At 41.9% G+C, this 21,182-nt stretch overlaps 1 protein-coding gene across 1 annotated transcript in view; it reads right to left on the bottom strand.

The window, feature by feature from the left end:
• The window catches only part of ryr2a (ryanodine receptor 2a (cardiac)), a 684,685-nt gene that overhangs the window by 93,680 nt on the left and 569,823 nt on the right, over window positions 1–21,182 (bottom strand). The window contains exons 75-77 of the mRNA XM_048535805.2: window positions 19,949–20,055; window positions 17,451–17,502; window positions 6,986–7,039 (exon numbers count right to left, since the gene is read on the bottom strand). Of these exons, the coding sequence (XP_048391762.2) occupies window positions 6,986–7,039; window positions 17,451–17,502; window positions 19,949–20,055 (213 nt within the window). The remainder of the gene's footprint in view (window positions 1–6,985; window positions 7,040–17,450; window positions 17,503–19,948; window positions 20,056–21,182) is intronic.

Genomic DNA, 21,182 nt, shown 5'->3' on the forward strand with positions numbered 1-21,182 from the left:
CTGATCCAAAATAAAGCCCTTTCTAGCAGGAATCTGGCATTCTCTTTAGGTCATGTTCTGGTTTGTCAACAAACACAGGTGTTCACAGGATAGAATACAGAAACTTTTATCTTCTTGCTGTAGGATGTTGTGAGAAAATACTTGCTGCACTTTAAGCCTGTTTCCATCAACGCACTGTGGCTCACAACTTTCAAAATAGCCACTCTCGGTGCATGCTTGGAATTCATTTTAGGTTATCGATCAAGCATGATTTGGAATGTTGAAGAGATGAAGGTGCAAACATTTTTAACTTGCATTGATTAAGTGTTTTCCAAATTGCCCAGTTTAATGAAAAATGTTCGAATTTGGCCAGTGTGGGACATAATGCATGCCCAAAAACAGCAGCTCATCTTTGTTTCAGCCCAATCACAACAGGCAACTAATGCACGGGCAGAATTAGTGCCCAAGCACACCGTATATAAGTGCGGTGAGGAACACCATAGCAGGTCTTTTCCAGCAGTGCAGGATGGAAACAGGTTTGACACAACCCCTGGCGCAAACGTGGATGGCAAAAATCCGAATTCCTGGTAGATTTGAAGCCTGCAAGTCAACTATAAAGAGGATACCGCAGCTTCGATGGGACAAAGTTGGATACCAACAGAAGACAGTCTAGAGCCCTGCAGAGTACAGCAGCGTTGGGCGTTCAATGGTGCGGCTGAAAGCTGAAAACATGGGGGTGTGAAACAATTAAATCTGCATCATGTCCAGACAAAAAGAAATTTTGGGAGACACGCGTGGCTTATGAGGAGCAACAGCAGTAGTAGCAGCAAAAAGCAGGTCATCATGAAGCTGGTTTTGCTGCCTTTGAGTTCTATTGGAATTACTCAGAAATACGCTGAAAGAATGAAAAATTCAGATGGAAGAGATAAAAAAAAAGGCTTTTACAGGAATCTACCTATATATAAAATATAGGGGACAAAAGCAAGAAAGGACACAAATGAAGGAAGTAATGGATTAGAAACAAAAACTACTAAAATACTGTAGATGACACTAACACAGAACAATTAGTGGGTTTTTGTTTGTTTTCTTTTCTTTATTTTTTTTTGTTTTACCAGAGTCGTTTCCCAGAAGCTGCCAAATTTGTTTCGTAAATCTTTGATTATATCAAGCTGCAAAAACAAAATTAATCAGTTTTTTGTCATTTCCATGTAGCAAAAAAAAACTTCTTGTCTGGAACAAAATGGTGATCATTCTAAAATGGGAGTGCAAAGTAAAAGTGTAGCCTTGCTTCACTTAGCCATGCCAAAATCTGACAGTTTTGCCTTCATTTTCAACCTCTTCCTCAGTAGCCACACAGTGAAAGAAAACAAAATTCTGTCAGTTGGTAAGTCACTTTTTCAGTAAAGCTGCAGCATTCCTATCGGCACCTCAAAGGGATGGATTTGCTATTTTTCGCAACTTGCCCCCTTTCAGTTATTTTCACTCTTCCTTTCGGAATACAGGAACAGTACTAGGCCATTCAGCCCATCAAACTTGCCTTGCCATCAACACAATCATGGCTGATTGAACATTTCAATGCCTTTTACCCGCTTCATCCAGGTAACCAGGAATACCACTGGCAATCAGGAACCTGCCAATCTCTGTCTGAAATATACTCAAAGACTGAACCTCCAAAGCCTTCCTGGTAGAGAATTCCAAAGGTTTACATCCTTCTGATTAAGATCCATCTTGGACCTAAGTGATATCCCTTTATTTTTAAATCCCCCCACAGTTCTATCTCCTCAGCAGGGTTAACACCCTACCTGCATTGACCCTGTCCATCTACATTTAGGTGCAGTCTGTTTTAGGTAATTGGAGGTGATTAGCTCAGCTGGCTAGACAACTATTGTGTGGTTTGTTCAGAATAATGCCAACAGCAAGGGTGCAAAACCCAATCTGACTGAGGTAGACTAGGTACCTATCCTCTTGCTCTCAACCCTGAAAATGGAAGGCAACAGCAACTGTCACCGATAATAAAACCATTGAGATAACAGCTCAGGCTGAAGCAGACAGCATGCCAAGGACTTGCCTTCAGGCACAGCACAAAAATATAAACGAAAGAATATTAGGTACAACTTCTCAACTGGAAAAATCCTTGATAAAAGCAGCAAGGAAACATATGAGTGTGAGTGGTCCTCTAGATTCCCCTCTCTTTGGGTGGTGAGGGAAAGGTACAGAGCCTTTAGCACCTTACCATGTTAATTGGCTGGGACTTGTAATTTACTGTTTTGGAAGTTCCATGCCGTAATAGTCGCATTACATTGTCATGATTGTAAATATAAAAGGATACCACAATTAATGGCACACATTTTTTTTGTAATTGATCAATGAATGGGACCCACTCTGAAGAGGTTAGATTTTGTCCAGGTAGCTTGATTCCTAGCAGTCGCTGCAAGTTGCTGCAAGTGGGAGGTACATACAAAATGATGCATTCTTCATGACACCTGGTATCTGATGGAACAGGACAACCAAGGGTATATCTCATTCCAAATCAGAGAAGGGTTGTAAAATGAATGATGCAGAGTCTGAACAAGGAATTGCAAGTTTGGACACTGAATTCAACGTCAAATCAGGTACTGCAAGTGCAATAATGAGAGAGAAAAAGAAGGCTGGATTAAGAGAAGTAAAAAGAAGAGGCTGAAAGAAAAAAAAATTAAAAGGCCGTTAACGTCCTTTATAAACGCAACAATTGTCATTTATATAGTCTCTTTAAAAGAATAAAATGTCCAAATTGCTTCACAGGGATGTTAGCAAACAACATTTAGGATTGACCCACATAATGAGATATAACGGCAGATGGCTGAAAGCAATTGCTTTAAAGGGCCCCTGAGAAGATGAAAGTGGGTTAAGGAGGCAGAGGTGTTTAGGGAGGGAATTCTGGAGCTAGGAGTCTTGACAGCTCACGGTGTCAAAAGGGAGAGCTATTTACAAAATCAAAGATGCTGAAGAAGCCAGAATTGGAGAGTTACAGGGACGTAGCAAGAGCAAGTCAATGGAGAAATTCAGAAATGAGAACTGTACAACTGAAGCTGGCTTAAATGGGAGCCAATGCTGATCAGAGAACCTGGTGGTAAAGATGAATGGGATTTGGTTCAGGATAGGACAAATCAATAGAGTTTAGGTTAGCCTTTAAGGTCAAAAGACATAAAGTTAAAAGAATGAATTTCATTTTATCATAGCTTATTCCATTTTCAGCACCAGGATAGTTGACAGTTTGTAAACAACATTTACAGGCAATGGGCATTTAGACTTTAAATGATTAAATCTTTACTTGCTGTAGCGAACTTAATTTGTGCCTAATGTGGAAGTACTGAAGTTTCTGCCCATTCAATTCAAGACAGAATGCAAGTTACCATTTTCCCAGAACTAATGGCAGAGAGCTTCAATGTGAACAACAATTTTCAGATTTTTTTGTTACAAAGGTTCATGATATATTAATTTGTTTGTAGAGAATTTGAGTTCCAAAGTGGAGGAAAAATTGATCTTAAGATTTGCAGTTCTGTGAAGATCACACCTGCAATTTTCCAAAGGTCAGAAGTTAAGTTTGAATATTAAATTGAAAACAGCATTTATATGAGGTCATGTGATTTCAACAGAGTGACCAACAAGCAGTCAAATGGAGATAATTCTGAAGTTTTTTTTCAGATTTGAGTTTTATGACCACCAGAGAGAGAAAGGGAGGGGGCAGAGGCAGTTTTATGTAGAAGGAAGAGGCCCATTAAGAACAGATGAGCTGCTACTAGCAGTCTCCAAGCAGTCAGGGCTAGGAAGGTGATTAAAGTCATTGAGAAGGAAGCCGCAGAAGCAGGAAGCTGTGGAGTGTCTGAGAGGAACACATTGTCCAAGGCTGTTGAAAATGAGTCCAGGGAAGCCATATGAAGTGAAATGAGCTGTTCGATGGCTATGTCAGATCCTGATATACTGTGAATATTTTTGATTTTTCAAATTCCAGTTGTACTTTTTGAAAGAGGGCTGATGCAGCCAAAAATGGCTGTGAATATAACTTAAGTGGCTACCTGCAAAGAGAGTGAGAGAGACCCGCTGCATATCTTGTCTACAATGTGAAGGGAACTTCAAACTTTAGCCCTTCAAAGAGGGGATGAGGCAAGTCAAAAAGAGCCTGAACTGCGATCTCTTGTTATTATGTAGATGTCAGCAGCTGATAATTACATGCTCAACAGCAAGCAGTCCGTGCAGACGCATTTTATGTTTTCCCTTTAAAGAGTATACAGGTGTGAAGTTAAGAAAGCAGATGCAACTCCATGAAGTGGGCTAGCGGGATTGAACATCCTTGTGTGTATTAGCCTGGGTCCAAGCATTAGCAGGCTGTGACAGTCAGAGTCAAAAATGTATCCCCTAGTTAGCCTTGTGTTGCAGGTAAAGAAAGATCTTCACAATTTGACTGCTGCCTGCCCTTAGAAAGGAAACAGGGCCACAAAAGGAATGTTAGAGTTCAGCCACAGTAGGGAGGACATGATGGGCCAAAGGGCCTTGCTCCATATTGCAAAACCATATGACTCTCAACAGAACACCAACCAATCTGTAAAACTAAGTATCAATAAAAACATCTGATCAATTGAAAACGTCAGGGCTACCAACAACTTCCACTGCAATGGTCTCGAGGTTAATATCCACTCTTGGCTACCAATTCAGAAACTGATCCACATATCTTTCTTTATAACCTTTTTTTCTGGACTAATCTGTCATGACTAATCTGTGCATTTGCATTACAGAACTAATTCTTCCTGCATTAAGTTATTAACAAACTCAGTCTTTGTCAACTTGCAAAGGCCCATTTGACTGGGTCATTTTAAACCATGCGTTAATTTGGGTCTGGGAAAAAGGTAATCAGAATGGTTTTCAAATTAATCTTGTTGTGAACAGCAGAAGAGTGGGTGAATACAGTGCGGGAAGCCAGTTCATAGGCATCTCTGAGCTATAGGGATTTCATAATCTTATAGAAATCTACTAGATGTTAACATGACTAGACAGGATAAAAGCAGGAAGAATGTTCCTGATGACCCTGGACTCCAGAGCCAGGGAACCTGTTTAAGGTTTTGGAGTAGACCATTTAGGATGAGAGAATTTCTTTATCTAGAGAGTGGTGAGCCTGTGGAATTCTCTGTCATGTAAAGGAGTTGAGGCTAAAATACTAAAAGCTTTCAAACAGAGTTAAGAAAAATATCTTAGAGTTGAAAGGATCAAAGATTCTAGTGCACAGTGGAAACACAGTACTAAGTTGAATGATCAGCCATGAGCATATTGAATTTTGGAGCAGACCCAAAGGGCCAAATGGCCTAATCCTGCTCTGAATTTCTCTGTTTCAACCCTCTTCACATTGGAGCTGAACGACTTTGGGTATGCTGTCTGGAACCATTGCAAATTGAACAATCTTGCTGGTGTCTGAGTGCAACAGCAGAGTTAACCATTTGTTTTTTAAGGTGTCATGACAGGCAATAATTGAAGCAAGCAACATCTAATGAAAGCACAGCAATTTGCTGAAAAGAAGCCAATTACAGCTGTGCCAGCTGAGCAAGAGGCTTCAAAGTGGAGAATGAGGTGACTCTTCATTGCATTTTCAGTGTTGGTCAGGGCATTGCTGGGATCACAGGGATGAATCTTTCTTCCTGGTGTTTGTAATGAGATTGCTCAAATAGTTTTTATCAATTGTAACATAATTCAATTTTTTCTATTATGTATTAAACATGTGTGTTCTTTTATTAGAAGTAGATAGGCAGCCTATGATTACATTCAGTAACACAGCTTTGGGATAAGTAAAAAGAAAAATAAAACTTATAGTCTATCTATCCAGGTTTCACTGTTGAATCTGACCTGTCCAGGAATACCATTATCTGGGATACAGGCAACATTTCAACTACATATCTGCCTGGATCGAAAACGACTATGTGATTTGTCCACCAATAATAGTGAGTAACATTATCCTCATTTTATTGAGGGGAAAATTTGGAGCAATTTGTTGAGAAATTGGCATAACTTTTTCATGTAGCACTTCAAACTTGGGAGGTGAAATGGCTGGAATGGATGTGTTCTATTAACCTACTTGTCAACTTTGTAGGCAAGTTGTCAATCTATATGCCAATAGATGTCTTTTTATGGCAACCAATACCTAAAAAATGTCAAATCCCTTCCCACGTTTTAGAAAGTGTCACAGGATGTTTTCAACTAACTGCATCAAAGTAATCTAAACTGATCATCCCACCAATCTGCTGTCAGATTTTATAGGTATGACAGGATTTAGAAATTATTCTTCCAGTATTGAATCAAATTTATCTTTTGAAAGTTAAATCATTCTGAAAGTGATTCTTAATTGTTACTTTATTGAGTTTTGAAATCCATGCTGTGTGGTTATAAAAGGGTCACTTCAACCTTAGGAACAGGAAATCAAGCGTCTGTGGAGTTGGACGTTATAATTATCTCTGGATATTGGATGTAAAGCATGCAGATTGTTACTAAACATAGGCATTAGATTACACCTTGTCAGAAATTCAACGAAAAAAGAATCTGCTTTGCCATGCTTTGATCATTCTTACTATTTACCATCCATGTGATGGCTTTATGGTCTTCACTGGTATCCAGTGATGGTTTGATTATTTATATATATGAAACAGTGGTGTAAAATAATCCAGATTCCACAATGATGTAATTTAATTTCAAGAAGCAGGTATTTGTCCTCAGGACCCAAGGTTCTACATGGAGATATCAAACTAACAAACAAATGTCACCATACACATTCCAGCCTGCTCATAATTTATCAATTGTGTATGAGGACATTGCTGAAGTTGAACATTTGATTCAACACAAAATAAGCAGCACGTTCGCAGGGGGAGAGCTCAAAGCATTTGGTATTAAGCAAGAAGGTCTACAAAAGGAAATTAGTTTAGACATGAAATCTATGGAAGATATTCGAATATGTATCATCTGAAAGACTAATCATGGAATCTCTTACTTCAAAGCTTTTGACTTCTTCCTCACCATCCTCATCTTCTTCCACATGACAGCTCTGCAGTAAAAATAAAGTTAAATGTCTGGTAAAATGAATTTCAATTTAAAACATGAAGCACTGTAAAGGGCTATGTTCTTTGCATATGAATTTAGCGCTTAAATTCAAAACAGGTACATTACGTCAATTGCATCTCTTTCTCGCTGCATCTGTGCCTCAGTCACAACAAGGTCAGGAGCCGCCTGCATCAATGCATTAAAAGGAACAGAGAGCTGTGGAAACCCAACAAATGGACAGAAAAATTCAAAGTGCTATCACTGGCAGTACAAAGTGAGGAGCAGCAAGAGTCAGAGATTCACAGCTGCAGTGATTGGAATTAGATTGACCTCACTGACTATGAGGTTGTTGATTGGGATTACTAACCTAGGCCAATCAAGAAAAGCCCTGGCTGACCAACATAACCAGGAGATTAGAATCCCCTCAGTTCAGGCGACTGTCTCTGAGCTAGCTGACCACTGCCAGTGTACTGTGCACAAGTAAATAAAGAGTGACTTGGTGATGGGGATACCAGCCTCTGTGCAGTTATTTCAACAGTCAAGAGTTTAATATCTTTAAGTAATAACAGCACTGCATTATTTAAGCAGATAAGTAGGTCTAAGAAAAGGATGATGTCAACTGCTCATTGGAAAGGGCAAAACCAAGACAGAACGGTAGGAAAGGGTGAAAATGAGTGAAGGATGAAGGGGAGTTCAGGGTGACGGACTACAATGAAGATGGGTGCAGCATGGTAGAAAAGGATGAGGATGAGTGCAGGGAGGGATGGAAAAGGCCGATGATCAGTGCAGTGTGATAAGGACAAGGCCAGGGCAAAGCAACAGAAAAGAATGGCCTGTAAGTTGCACAGGAGAAAATCAGGAAATAATGTCACAACATGAGATGAGACAGTGGGACTATGTGACAGGTAAATATTTAATTTAATCTACATTTAATGTAAATTACGTCAAGCAAGTAGCTAGGAAATTGATTAAATACATCAACATTAATGAACTAAAATTATACCAGATATGATAATGTAAGTGGGTGTGCATAAATTGCAACATAGTGGAGTATCACATGCAAACAATTAGAAAAGCAGCAAGTGCCAACATCTTGAGGAATTTTAATTCAAATGTTGTCGAGCTGTAGTACTAACCAAAGGCATTGAGCTGTTGTGGTAAAAAGAGTTACCCAGATACTTTGAACCAGGCTGTAGTTGCACCTCATAGCTGAGGTACTGAGGGTGGCCTGTTTAGTGATCATGGACAGGACACTGTGACTGTGAGTCAGGCAGGTACGGGAATTTCACATGCACTGGTAGAGGAGTCTGAGCCTTTAGCCTCATTAAATTATTATAAGGTTCTTGCTGCCTGTGTGAATCAAGGTAACAGCTACAGGGTATATGAGCAACAAGGTGTAGAGCTGGATGAACACAGCGGGCCAAGCAGCATCATAGGAGCAGGAAGGTTCATGTTTCGGGTCTAGATCCTTCATCAGAAATGTGATGAAGGGTCTAGACCCGAAACGTCAGCCTTCCTGTTCCTATGATGCTGCTTGGCCCGCTGTGTTCATCCAGCTCTACACCTTGTTATCTCAGATTCTCCAGCATTTGCAGTTCTTAATATCTAGGGTATATGAGCAAACTGGCTCCCTTGGCATTAGAGACAGCTCAGAGAAAGCTCACCAGGTCAATCCTGATATAGAGGGACCATCTTATGAGGAGACACTGAGTAGGTTTGGCAGGTATACATTAGAGTTTAGAGGAATGAGAGAAGATCTTATTGAAACATACCAGATTCTGAGCAGACTTGACAGGAAAAATGTGAAAAAGTTGTTTCCCCTTGTGAGAGTCTAGGATCAGAGCTCACAATCTCAGAATAATGGGTCACACATTTAAGACAAAGATAAGGAGTAATTTCTTCTCTGAGTCTGGTGAATCTGTGAATCTTTACCACAGAGGGTTGTACAGGTTGATTTGTTAATTATTTCGAGACTGAGGTAGACATATTTGTGACTAGTCAAGGAAATCAAGGATTATGGGGAAAAGACAAGAAAATGGAGTTGGGGATTATCAGATCAGTGATAATATTATTGAATGGCAAAGGAGTCTTGATGGGCTGAATGACCTTCTTTTACTCCTGCATATGATCTAATAACGTACCTGGCCAGGGCACTATGGAACAGGGGGTCATTCAACTGGGGGAAGGCTTTAGGATGTACGACAATTGTATGGACCAGTCAATAGAGAGTGATAAATTGCATAATAACAAAGTGTGGGGCTGGATGAACACAGCAGGCCAAGCAGCATCTTAGGAGCACAAAAGCTGACATTTCAGACCTAGACTCTAGGCCCGAAATGTCAGCTTTTGTGCTCCTAAGATGCTGCTTGGCCTGCTGTGTTCATCCAGTTCTACACCTTGTTATCTCAGATTCTCCAGCATTTGCAGTTCCTACCATCTCTGAAACACTTTCAAATGGCTACTATCCAGCCCTCCCTCATTCCCACAGACTAACTTACTTCATCAACCTCCTCCTGCACCTCGATCTCTCTTCAATGCACCTCAGCTCCACCCATCCCTCTCTTTCACGAGGCACTGCCTCAAGTCCTCAGCTGAACTGCAGTCATTGACAGTCACCTTCACCTTATTGCCATCTCATTTATCTCATGCATATTTATGTTCCATAATCATTATCCTTTCATTTTTTATCACAATCCATTTCTTACACACATAACTCCCTGATTCCTCTCCTTGCAGAAGAAAGGCTAGAAAATGGAGAGTTGAAAACCCAGGGGTGGCTCTCTAGTATTCACCTCCCTGACTGCTGTAAAGGCACTAAAAACAGTAATGATCCCCCTTGAGAAGAATAACCTTGAAAATGAAATTTGAGTTTCCAGTTAATAGTGGAATGGATAACATGAAAAAAGTCCCATGACCAGGTGTTTCCTTCAGTTGTTGAAGTTTCCCAAGTCCACTGCTGGCAGGATTTGGGAAAATTTGGGAAAATACAGACCTATATAATTAATAAACACTCTAATCATGAGGAACCGGCAGTCTCCTCTTCCTGCTGACCACAACTTCTTCACAATTCTCTCTTTTCAGCATGGTGGCTCAGTGGTTAGCACTACTGCCTCACAGAGCCAGGGTCCTGGGTTTGATTCCAGCCTCGGGTGGCTGTCTGTGTGGAGTTTGCACATTCTCCCTGTGTCTGTGTGGGGTTCCTCTGGGTGTTCCGATTTCCTCCCACAGTCCAAAGATGTGTAGGTTAGGTGAATTGGCCATGCTAAATTGCCCTTAGTGTCCAGGGATGTTTTAGATGGGATTAGCCATGGGAAATGTAGGGTTACAGGGAAAGGGTAGGGGGGTGGGTCTGGGTGGGATGCATTTTGGAGGGGCGGTATGGACTCAATGGGCTGAATGGCCTGCTTCCACACTGTAGGGATTCTATGATTCTCCTCTGCCTAAAGGCTTTGGCGTTTTTGGAATTGGCAAGTCTTTTTTATTGCCATGTGCTTAGCTGCCCTTGCTTTTCCTCTTCAGGCGAGAGAACGTTGCACTGGTCCTTTGACTTAGCCAGGTGTGTTTGTCAGGTAGGATTTGGAATAGTCGCATGACTCCTTTCATTTTAGACAACATTGAGGCACAGTCCCAAATATAATACTCTTCTCATCGTCATGACTGTAACAAAACAGCAGTCTCCCAGCTAACTGGTGACAGAGTTAAATATCATGCAACAATTATTTTGTTGAAGTGATGTCTGCACAGTAAGGACTTTGAAATCTTTCCCCAGGTTAGTTCTAATTCATATCTTTCATCTGGCACAAGGCTTTCAAGTGCAATGTCGGGGATACCGCGAGAGGCGATCTGAGGAAGCACAGTAACAAAGCTCATGTGCACTATCCACCAGCTCACACACACACATCTCAGTGAAGGACCTGGGTTGTCGCATGGTGGGGGCTTGAGCAGATGCTGAATGTGCAAATCTTGATGGAGGCAGCAGGGACCATGCACACTGAGCACAGCTGGTCGTAGATGATGGCAGTCATTGTGAAAAGGACTGTTCTGGAACAGCACCAGAAAATGTGTAACATTCTGTTAGCATTTTCAGAGACACTGTACAGCACTGAAGTCACTGGGGCCATTTGTCCCAAAGATGCTATCACCCGTAATTGAAGCAACAGAATGAGAAGCCTCCCTCTAACTCTGCTGAAGCCTCAGGGACAGAAGTAATGGGAAGAGGAAAAGAAACAGTTTGTGGTTTCACAAGGGAAAGTAATTGGGTGCTTTTAAGGATGTCAACTTGTCAAACTTATTGTAGGTGCTTCCGCGGGATAAACTGTATTTCAAGTCTCCATTATCTAGCTGTCTTCATTGTCGTCTCTCGCTTAAATGTACCCCAGCCTGGTAGGACAGTAGGTATGAGTGAAGTGGCAGGATTACTGACTGCTGGAATAAACTGGGATTGGTGGAAACTGGTGGGATTGGAGGAGGCAGTAGTTTCAGCATTGGCAGGCATATATCTGCAGCACCTCAGGTTAGCTATATTGTGGCTGTATAACATTGTCCTGGATGTTTATGAAACAAACCAGCCACTACTTTCCTCCAACTACACAGTCTAATTCCTAAATGTAGATATTTCTAATCAACCTGCTGAGAGTTTTTTTTTATATTTTCCGACATTATTACACACCTCTGGTGCAGGTGAGCATTGAACCTGGGTGTCCTGGCTCAGAAGTAGGGACACTACCACTGAGCCACAGGAAGGCCCTCTCTGCTAATTGTATACTAACTGCATTTAATTAAATGTAAGTGGTGGACATTAACCAAGGATTCACTAGAGCTCCTATAAAAAGGAAAAGAGAGGAGTTATTGCCTCAGTGGCCATACCCATACCTCTGAACCAGGGGTCTGTGCTCCTTTTCCATCTCCAGGATGTGATAGCCACAGAGATGTGAACACATCAGATGGGGCTTTTATTAATTTAAAAGGAACAGATTGAAACAGTGATTGTTGGACAAGCAGGTGCATGTTTGAATTGCGTTATCCTGCAAGGCAATGCTTACAATAAAAGATTGGTTCCACTTTTATCCTTCTTGGATATAGCAATGGAACTTACTGCAATTCATGACTGTTGCTGCCTGCTGAAGTCCCTATGTCTGCCAGGGACTCAAATTACACATTTAATGATCATTCTTGTCCTCATGTGGCTGTTGTACCTTCCCTTTGACACCATCAAAATGACATGGCTCAACTTTTTAACCCGAAGGAGTGATTCTCAAATTAAGATATCCTTGGAAATGACAGTTATGCAACCTGCTTCCTTTAACACGTTCAGAATGAAATTTGGTCATGCTGATTGGATTTGTTGCCTTTTGTTCTCATTACATTCTGACTACTGTTTTTTTTGCTGACATTAATTCTGGTGAGTCACTGACTCTGCTCAATATTAATTTCTCTGGGTTATCCAGCGTACTGTCCTTTTCTTCAACCATAAGTATTGGTGCAGGCTAATTAAACAAAGTTAACGGTCACCATTTCCATTTGTAATTAACATGATCAGTTCACAACAGGTTCAAATTGCTACTGGCCCATCGCATTGAAGTATACAACTCTAGAACCTTAGTAATTTGCATTTATCCCTTTTGAACATTTTATTGTCCTTGAAAATACTGAGGTGGCTTTAGTCCTATGTACCTGGGCCGCCCACTGGTGCCACACGAAGGTTTTTGAGGATCTGTGGCTGCTGGCTGGATCAGACTACGCAGCAGTTAGGTTGTGAATGCAGATGACGTGGATTTGCCACTGGGTTGTGTCAAAGGGAGAAGGCAACTGTGAAGCCTTCCATAACCTCATGGGTATGCAGGAGCTGACACCATGTTTAAAGGGTAGTCCTGCCCATGTAAGTATTGGAAATCATTTTGCAAGCTTTAAGACCATAAGACATAGGAGTGGAAGTGAGGCCATTTGGCCCTTCAAGTCCACCATTTAAATCATGGCTGATGGGCATTTCAACTCCACTTCCCTGCACTCTCCCCGTAGCCCCTGATTCCTTCTGAGATCAAGAAATTGTCGATCTCTGCCTTGAAGGCATCTAACGTCCCAACCTCCACTGCACTCTGCGGCAATGAATTCCACAAGCCCACCACTCTCTGGCTGAAGAAATGTCCTCTCATTTCAGTTTTAAATTTACCCTCTCTAATTTTAAGGCTGTGCCCACGGGTCCTAGTCTCCCCGCCTAATGGAAACAACTTCCTAGCGTCCACCCCTTCTAAACCATACATTATCTTGTAAGTTTCTATCAGATCTCCCCTCAACCTTCTAAACTCTGATGAGTACAATCCCAGGATCCTTAGCTGTTCATCATACGTTAAACCTACCATTCCAGGGATCATCCGTGTGAATCTCCGCTGGGCACACTCCAGGGCTAGTATGTCCTTCCTGAGCTGTGGGGCCCAAAATTGGACACAGTATTCTAAATGGGGCCTAACTAGAGCCTTATAAAGCCTCAGAAGCACATCGCTGCTTTTATATTCCAACCCTCTTGAGATAAACGACAACATTACATTCGCTTTCTTAATTACGGACTCTACCTGCAAGTTAATCTTTAGAGAATCCTGGACCAACACTCCCAGATCCCTTTGCATTTCTGATTTGCGAATTGCGAGTTTCGAAAATAGTCCATGCCTGTATTCTTTTTTCCAAAGTGCAAAACCTCACATTTACTCACATTGAATTTCATCAGCCATTTCCTGGACCACTCTCCTAAACTGTCTAAATCTTTCTGCAGCTTCCACAACTCCTCAGTACTACCTGCCTGACCACCTGTCTTCGTATCATTGGCAAACTTCGCCAGAATGCCCCCAGTCCCTTCATCCAGATCATTAATATATAAGGTGAACAGCTACGGCCCCAACACTGAACCCTGCGGGACACCACTCGTCACCAGTTGCCATTCTGAGAAAGAGCCTTTTATCCCAACTCTCTGCCTTCTGTCAGACAGCCAATCCTCAATCCAAGCCAGTAGCTCACCTCAAACACCATGGGTCCTCACCTTGCTCAGCAGCCTCCCGTGAGGCACTGTATCAAAGGCCTTTTGGAAGTCTAGAAGGTCAGGAGTAATGGGATACAGGGGAACTTAGCTGTCTGGATACAGAATTGGCTTGCCAACAGAAGACAGCGAGTGGTAGTAGAAGGAAAATATTCTGCCTGGAAGTCAGTGGTGAGTGGTGTTCCACAGGGCTCTGTCCTTGGGCCTCTACTGTTTGTAATTTTTATTAATGACTTGGATGAGGGGATTGAAGGATGGGTCAGCAAGTTTGCAGACGACACAAAGGTTGGAGGTGTCGTTGACAGTATAGAGGGCTGTTGTAGGCTGCAGCGGGACATTAACAGGATGCAGAGATGGGCTGAGAGGTGGCAGATGGAGTTCAACCTGGATAAATGCAAGGTGATGCATTTTGGAAGGTCGAATTTGAAAGCTGAGTACAGGATTAAGGATAGGATTCTTGGCAGTGTGGAGGAACAGAGGGATCTTGGTGTGCAGATACATAGATCCCTTAAAATGGCCACCCAAGTGGACAGGGTTGTTAAGAAAGCATATGGTGTTTTGGCTTTCATTAACAGGGGGATTGAGTTTAAGAGTCGTGAGATCTTGTTGCAGCTCTATAAAACTTTGGTTAGACCGCACTTGGAATACTGCGTCTAGTTCTGGTCGCCCTATTATAGGAAAGATGTGGATGCTTTGGAGACGGTTCAGAGGAGGTTTACCAGGATGCTGCCTGGACTGGAGGGCTTATCTTATGAAGAGAGGTTGACTGAGCTCGGATTTTTTTCATTGGAGAAAAGGAGGAGGAGAGGGGACCTAATTGAGGTATACAAGATAATGAGAGGCATAGATAGAGTTGATAGCCAGAGACTATTTCCCAGGGCAGAAAAGGCTAACACGAGGGGTCATAGTTTTAAGCTGGTTGGAGGAAAGTATAGAGGGGATGTCAGAGGCGGGTTCTTTACACAGAGAGTTGTGAGAGCATGGAATGCGTTGCCAGCAGCAGTTGTGGAAGCAAGGTCATTGGGGTCATTTAAGAGACTGCTGGACATGCATATGGTCACAGAAATTTGAGGGTGCATACATGAGGATCAATGGTCGGCACAACATCGTGGGCTGAAGGGCCTGTTCTGTGCTGTACTGTTTTATGTTCTATAGCATCCACTGGGTTTCCCTGGTCTAACATACTTGTTACCTCTTCAAAGAATTCTAACAGGTTTGTCAGGCACGACCTTCCCTTACTAAATCCATGCTGACTTGTTCTAATCTGACCCTGCACTTCCAGGAATTTAGAAATCTCATCCTTGACAATGGATTCTAGAATTTTACCAACTACTGAGGTTAGGCTAATCGGCCTATAATTTTCCATCTTTTGCCTTGATCCTTTCTTAAACAAGGGAGTTACAACAGGAATTTTCCAATCATCTGGGACTTTCCCTGACTCCAGTGACTTTTGAAAGATCACGACCAAAACCTCCACTATTTCCTCAGCCACCTCCCTCAGAACTCTAGGATGTAGCCCATCGAGGCAAGGAGACTTATCAATTTTTCGACCCTTTAGCTTTTCTAGCACTTTCTCTTTTGTAATGCCTACCATACTCAACTCTGCCCCCGGCTCTCCCTAATTGTTGGCATACTACTCATGTCTTCCGCTGTGAAGACTGGCACAAAGTACTTATTAAGTTCTTCAGCTATTTCCTTACCTCCCATCACTAGCCTTCCAGCATCAATTTGGAGTGGCCCAATATCTACTTTTGCCTCTCGTTTGTTTCTTATGTATTGAAAGAAGCTTTTACTATCATTTCTAATATTACTAGCTAGCCTACCCTCATATTTGATCCTCTCCTTCCTTATTGCTCTCTTTGTTATCCTCTGTTTGTTTTTGTAGCCTTCCCAATCTTCTGATTTCCCAGTGTTCTTGGCCACTTTATAGGCTATCTCTTTTTCTTTGATATATTTCCTGACTTCCTTTGTCAGCCATGGCTGTCTAATCCCACCCCGGATAATCTTTCTTTTCTTTAAGAAGAAAACTGTTCTTTAATTCACCAGGCTCTGAATTTCTGTTGCCTCCAGCATGAAAAGACACTCCAAAGCCCAGCGAGAAGATTCTTCCACCATTACAGATTCCAGTGAGGTCTGAGATGGATGTAGTGCATCTAGTATTTGAGGATAAACACGGACAAGGTGGATGATGTCCATACTGTCATCATTTCACCTTTTTATTTTGCCAGCAGCATTCTGGTAGTTTTCTCCTTAGGGGCTCAGATCTATGATGCCAACTGAAGGGCTGGCTTCTCTGCACCTCAGTTGTGTGTTGCCCCTTGAAATCTTTGGGCCTAGTATTTGTATGCTCTACCCCAGAGTCAACAGTGTGAGCTCAGTAGCTTTTTACAGAGAGAAATTCTCACCAAGGTCAGCCGAGCGTATCGTGAATCCATCTCCTGGTTGTTGCGATAAGCCAAAGAAGCCACTAGTGAGAGGTCAGCTTTCACAGGGTGGGTTACTGAATGAGCAAGAGAGCTGGGAGTTTTACTAAATTGAGGAGACAGGATTAAACCATTTCAAACTGTATTTAAATTTTATGCAAGGGGACGGTTAAGCATGAACTTCACACTGCTAATTGGTGGCTTGTCTGCTTTGTTAACTTCCCGCTGTCAAAATAATAACATAGCTTTCCTGCCACCAGGAGTGTTCTGTGAATATCCCAAGCAATTCTCCATACCTGCCCGCCTTGCCTCTTCCAGTACCATATTTGAAATGCTCGTTGTTAGACTGTTCACAAAGCCTAGTTCATACTGGGTCGAAAACCAATGGTGCAGCCCACTGAGCATTTATCCACCAGGTCACCATCTGACCTGCTGGCCTATTAAAACCTGCACCCATCTAGCCAACTCTCCCCATCAGGTACACTCTGTTGGATTGCTGAGAGCAAGATCACTGATTGTGAAAGACTGCAAAGTTTCATGCTGTATGAGAAAATAAAGCAACAATAAAATCATTGTTCTCCATCATAGCTTTAAAAGAACAATCCAACACAAACTATTTTCTTTTACAGAGAGGAATTGAGTGCTATCAATTAATTGAGTGGAGACCATTCAGCCCAGTTGGTTAGAATGTTAATGCGTGGTTCGGACAAACATCAATGGTGCAGGTTTGACACCAGTCGTGGCGAATATAGACTTGGGACTTGCTTCCTCACCTGCGAGGGCTTCTAAGAGAATAAAACAATAGCAAACCACTGCTAACCAAAGCTGCTAAATAAAAAGCTCAGGGTGCAGCATTAGCAGACAGTAAACCAAAGATCTGCCCTCAAGCAGAGCACACATACCACAGCATGCTAATTAGAAATAATTTACAACGAATTAATTTAGTAATGTAATTCAATCTTTACCTTTGCCATAATGTCAGCATAAGCCATGTAGAGGAAATCTTCTTTGAGATTACTGAGAAAATCATAAGAAAATGCTCTAAGTAATGATACAGAGTAATTTGTAAATTACCTCAGATTTTTTTAGTGGTTGTAGTTTGGTTTAAATAACATGGGCTACAATTCCCAAGGAGTTCTCTTGATCTTCCTCCATATTTTTAGCAGACCATCAACAAAAACTTTCAAGAGTCAACAGAAATGGCTTTTTACATCATTTTGCAGGTTTCCTACTGAAGTTACTACAAGTTATAAGGAGAAGCCCCACGAAAATTCTATACTGGCCAGCAACCAGAATATCAACTACTGTCTTTGTGCAGATTGTTAAGAGAAAAGCAACCTAAAGATGTTGAATTAAAATTCCACATTGTCAAGTTGTGGGGAAGAAGTCACAAATCAGATCACTTGTGAATGTGCAGGGCAAAAATTACCATAAAAGATGCCTTTGTAAAAATTCAAATGAACTTTTTATCATTCAATGAGGGGAGCCTGTCATCCTTTCCCAGCCTGCCATCATTTGACAGCAGCTAACTAATGTTTGGTTTGCTTTCTGTTAAAGCTGACTTTTACTCTACTATTAACACATGCACTGGACCAATGGTTTGTCTCCTCTGTGAAACCACGGCCACTCCCTTTACCTTTTGTCCTGTGGCATTTTTGATCTCTAACCTCCTTCACCCTCTAATCTTTCCCTGATTAACTCCTCCATTTCATTTGCTCTGCCCACATTTTCAGTAATGCAGAACACAACTTATATCCACATCTCATCAGTTCCGAAGAGTCATAATGGACTTGAAACATTAACTCTATTTCTCTCTCTGCAGATGTAACCAGACTTGCTGACTTTCTCCAGTATTTTCTGTTCATACATGCGGACATATTGTGGTTGATTCTTATTGTCCGCAGTAACTATAGCTTTCCTGGTAAAGTTTCTCTCTTAAGAACAAGAAAAGATCACAAAAAATAAAGCCAGAGTGTCCTCTAAGCTATCCTTTAACCATGTTGTAACTTTGTCAGAAATTTGGTGGAACTGCTACTTACTCACAAAGATACCTGTGAGGGAGCGCTGTCAAAGAATTTCCAATGTGCCACAACTAAACAGTCACTTAAAGTGGAGCTAATCACCAAAGATTGCCAGAAAAATACTCAACCCATGACAAATTCTGACTTCAATATGTAATGAGGTTTAGTTTTTCCAACCACATCCACTGTTTTCTGAATTTAATCTTAATTTCATAGAACATAGAACATAGAACATAGAACATTACAGCACAGTACAGGCCCTTTGGCCCTCGACGTTGTGCCGACCTGTCATACCGATCTCAAGCCCATCTAACCTACACTATTCCATGTACGTCCATATGCTTGTCCAATGACGACTTAAATGTACTTAAAGATGGTGAATCTACTACTGTTGCAGGCAAAGCGTTCCATTCCCTTACTACTTTCTGAGTAAAGAAACTACCTCTGACATCTGTCCTCTATCTTTCACCCCTCAATTTAAATCTATGCCCCCTCGTGCTCGCAGTCACCATCCAATGAAAAAGGCTCTCCCTATCCACCCTATCTAACCCTCTGATTATTTTATATGTCTCAATTAAGTCACCTCTCAACCTTCTTCTCTCTAATGAAAACTGCCTCAAGTCCTTCAGCCTTTCCACGTAAGACCTTCCCTCCATACCAGGCATCATCCTTGTAAATCTCCTCTGCACCCTTTCCAAAGCTTCCACATCCTTCTTGTAATGCGGTGACCAGAACTGTACGCAATACTCCAAGTGCGGCCGCACCAGAGAGTTTTGTACAGCTGCAGCATAACCTCATGGTTCCGGAACTCAATCCCTCTATTAATAAAAGCTAAAACACTGTATGCCTTCTTAACAGCACTGTCAACATGTGCGGCAACTTTCAAGGATCTGTGTACATGGACACCGAGATCTCTCTGCTCATCTACACTACCAAGAATCTTACCATTAGCCCAGTACTTTGCATTCTGGTTACTCCTACCAAAGTGCATCACCTCACACTTGTCCGCATTAAACTCCATTTGCCACCTCTCAGCCCAGCTCTGCAGATTATCTATGTCTCTCTGCAACCTACAGCATCCTTTGTCACTATCCACAAGTCCACCGACCTTGGTGTCGTCTGCAAATTTACTAACCCATCCTTCTACACCCTCATCCAGGTCATTTATAAAAATGACGAACAGCAGTGGACCCAACATCGACCCTTGCGGTACACCACTAGTAACGAGTAATTTCCCTTTATGTTTGTAAAAACGTGGAATGTCAGTGGTATAAAGAGTCATGTTTTGTAAAGGCTTGGTATGAGTTGAATAAAGATTCACAGTTTCTTGAACTTCAGTGTGCTTTGTTCTCTCATTATATTTAGTTTTGTGTTTCTCCCTTGTCAAAAGCAAAGATTTAGAAAAGCATGTTATAGTAATTGAACTTATCCATTAAGCCTACCATTTCTCAGTTAAAGCTGTCCGACTGAAAAGTAGAATAAGTTGGTGAAGAGGGTCAAGGCGTTTGGTTCCCTCCTCTTCATCCACTGGTTTTTCATCCCCTGGTTTCTAAAGAAATAAACAGATGAAGTTATAACTAAACTGAAATTCTGTCAGAAAAATTACGACAATAAATCCCAAATACTATATACCCAAGGTGACTACAGGAAGCGAGGGAAGAAACTGCTGCCCCTTTGGCAATGATCTTTGTGTCCTCACTGTCCACTGGAGTAGTACGAGAAGACTGGAGGGTTGCAAATGTTATTCCCTTGTTCAAGAAAGGGAGTATGAATAATTCTGGGAATTACAGACCAGTCAGTCTTACTTCTGTAGGGGGCAAATTATTGGAGAGGATTCTGAGAAACAGTATTTATGATTATTTGGAAAAGGACAATTTGTTTATAAATAGACAACATGGCTTTGTGAGGGGCAAGTCATGCCTCACAGGCCTTACTGAATTCTTTGAGAATGTACAAAACACATTGCTAAAGGTACAACTGTGAATGTGGAGTATATTGATTTTAGATTAAATTTCCTACAGTGTGGGAACAGGCCCTTTTGCCCAACAAGTCAACACTGTCCCTTGGAGCATCCCACCCAGACCCATCCCTTTATAACACACACACCCCTGAACACCACAGGCAATTTAGCATGGCCAATCCACCTAGCCTGCACATCTTTGGACTGTGGGAGGAAACCAGAGCACCTGGAGGAAACCCACACAGACACGGGGAGAACGTGCAAACTCCACACTGACAGTTGCCCGAGGCTGGAATTGAACCTGGGTCCCTGGTGCTGTGAGGCTGCAGTGCTAACCACTGAGCCACCGTGCCGCCCACTTTAGCAAAGTGTTTGATAAGGTTCCCCATAGTAGGCTCATTCAGGAAGTAAGGAGGCATGGGGTTCAGGGAAATTTGGCTGTCTGAATAGTGAACTGGCTGTTCAATAGAAGACAGAGGGTGGCAGTAGACAGAAAGTATTCAGTCTGAGGCTCGGTGACCAGTGGTGTTCCGCAGGGATCTGTTCTGGGACGTCTGCTCTTTGTGACCTTTATAAATGACTTGGATGATGAAGTGGAAGGGTGAGATCGTAAGTTTACCGTTGACACGAAGGTTGGTGGAGTTATGGATTGTGTGGAGGGCTGTTGTAAGTTGCAACAGGACACTGACAGGATGCAGAGCTGGGCAAAGGAGTGA

Source organism: Stegostoma tigrinum, chromosome 9, assembly GCF_030684315.1.
Source record: "Stegostoma tigrinum isolate sSteTig4 chromosome 9, sSteTig4.hap1, whole genome shotgun sequence".
NCBI lineage: Eukaryota > Metazoa > Chordata > Chondrichthyes > Orectolobiformes > Stegostomatidae > Stegostoma > Stegostoma tigrinum.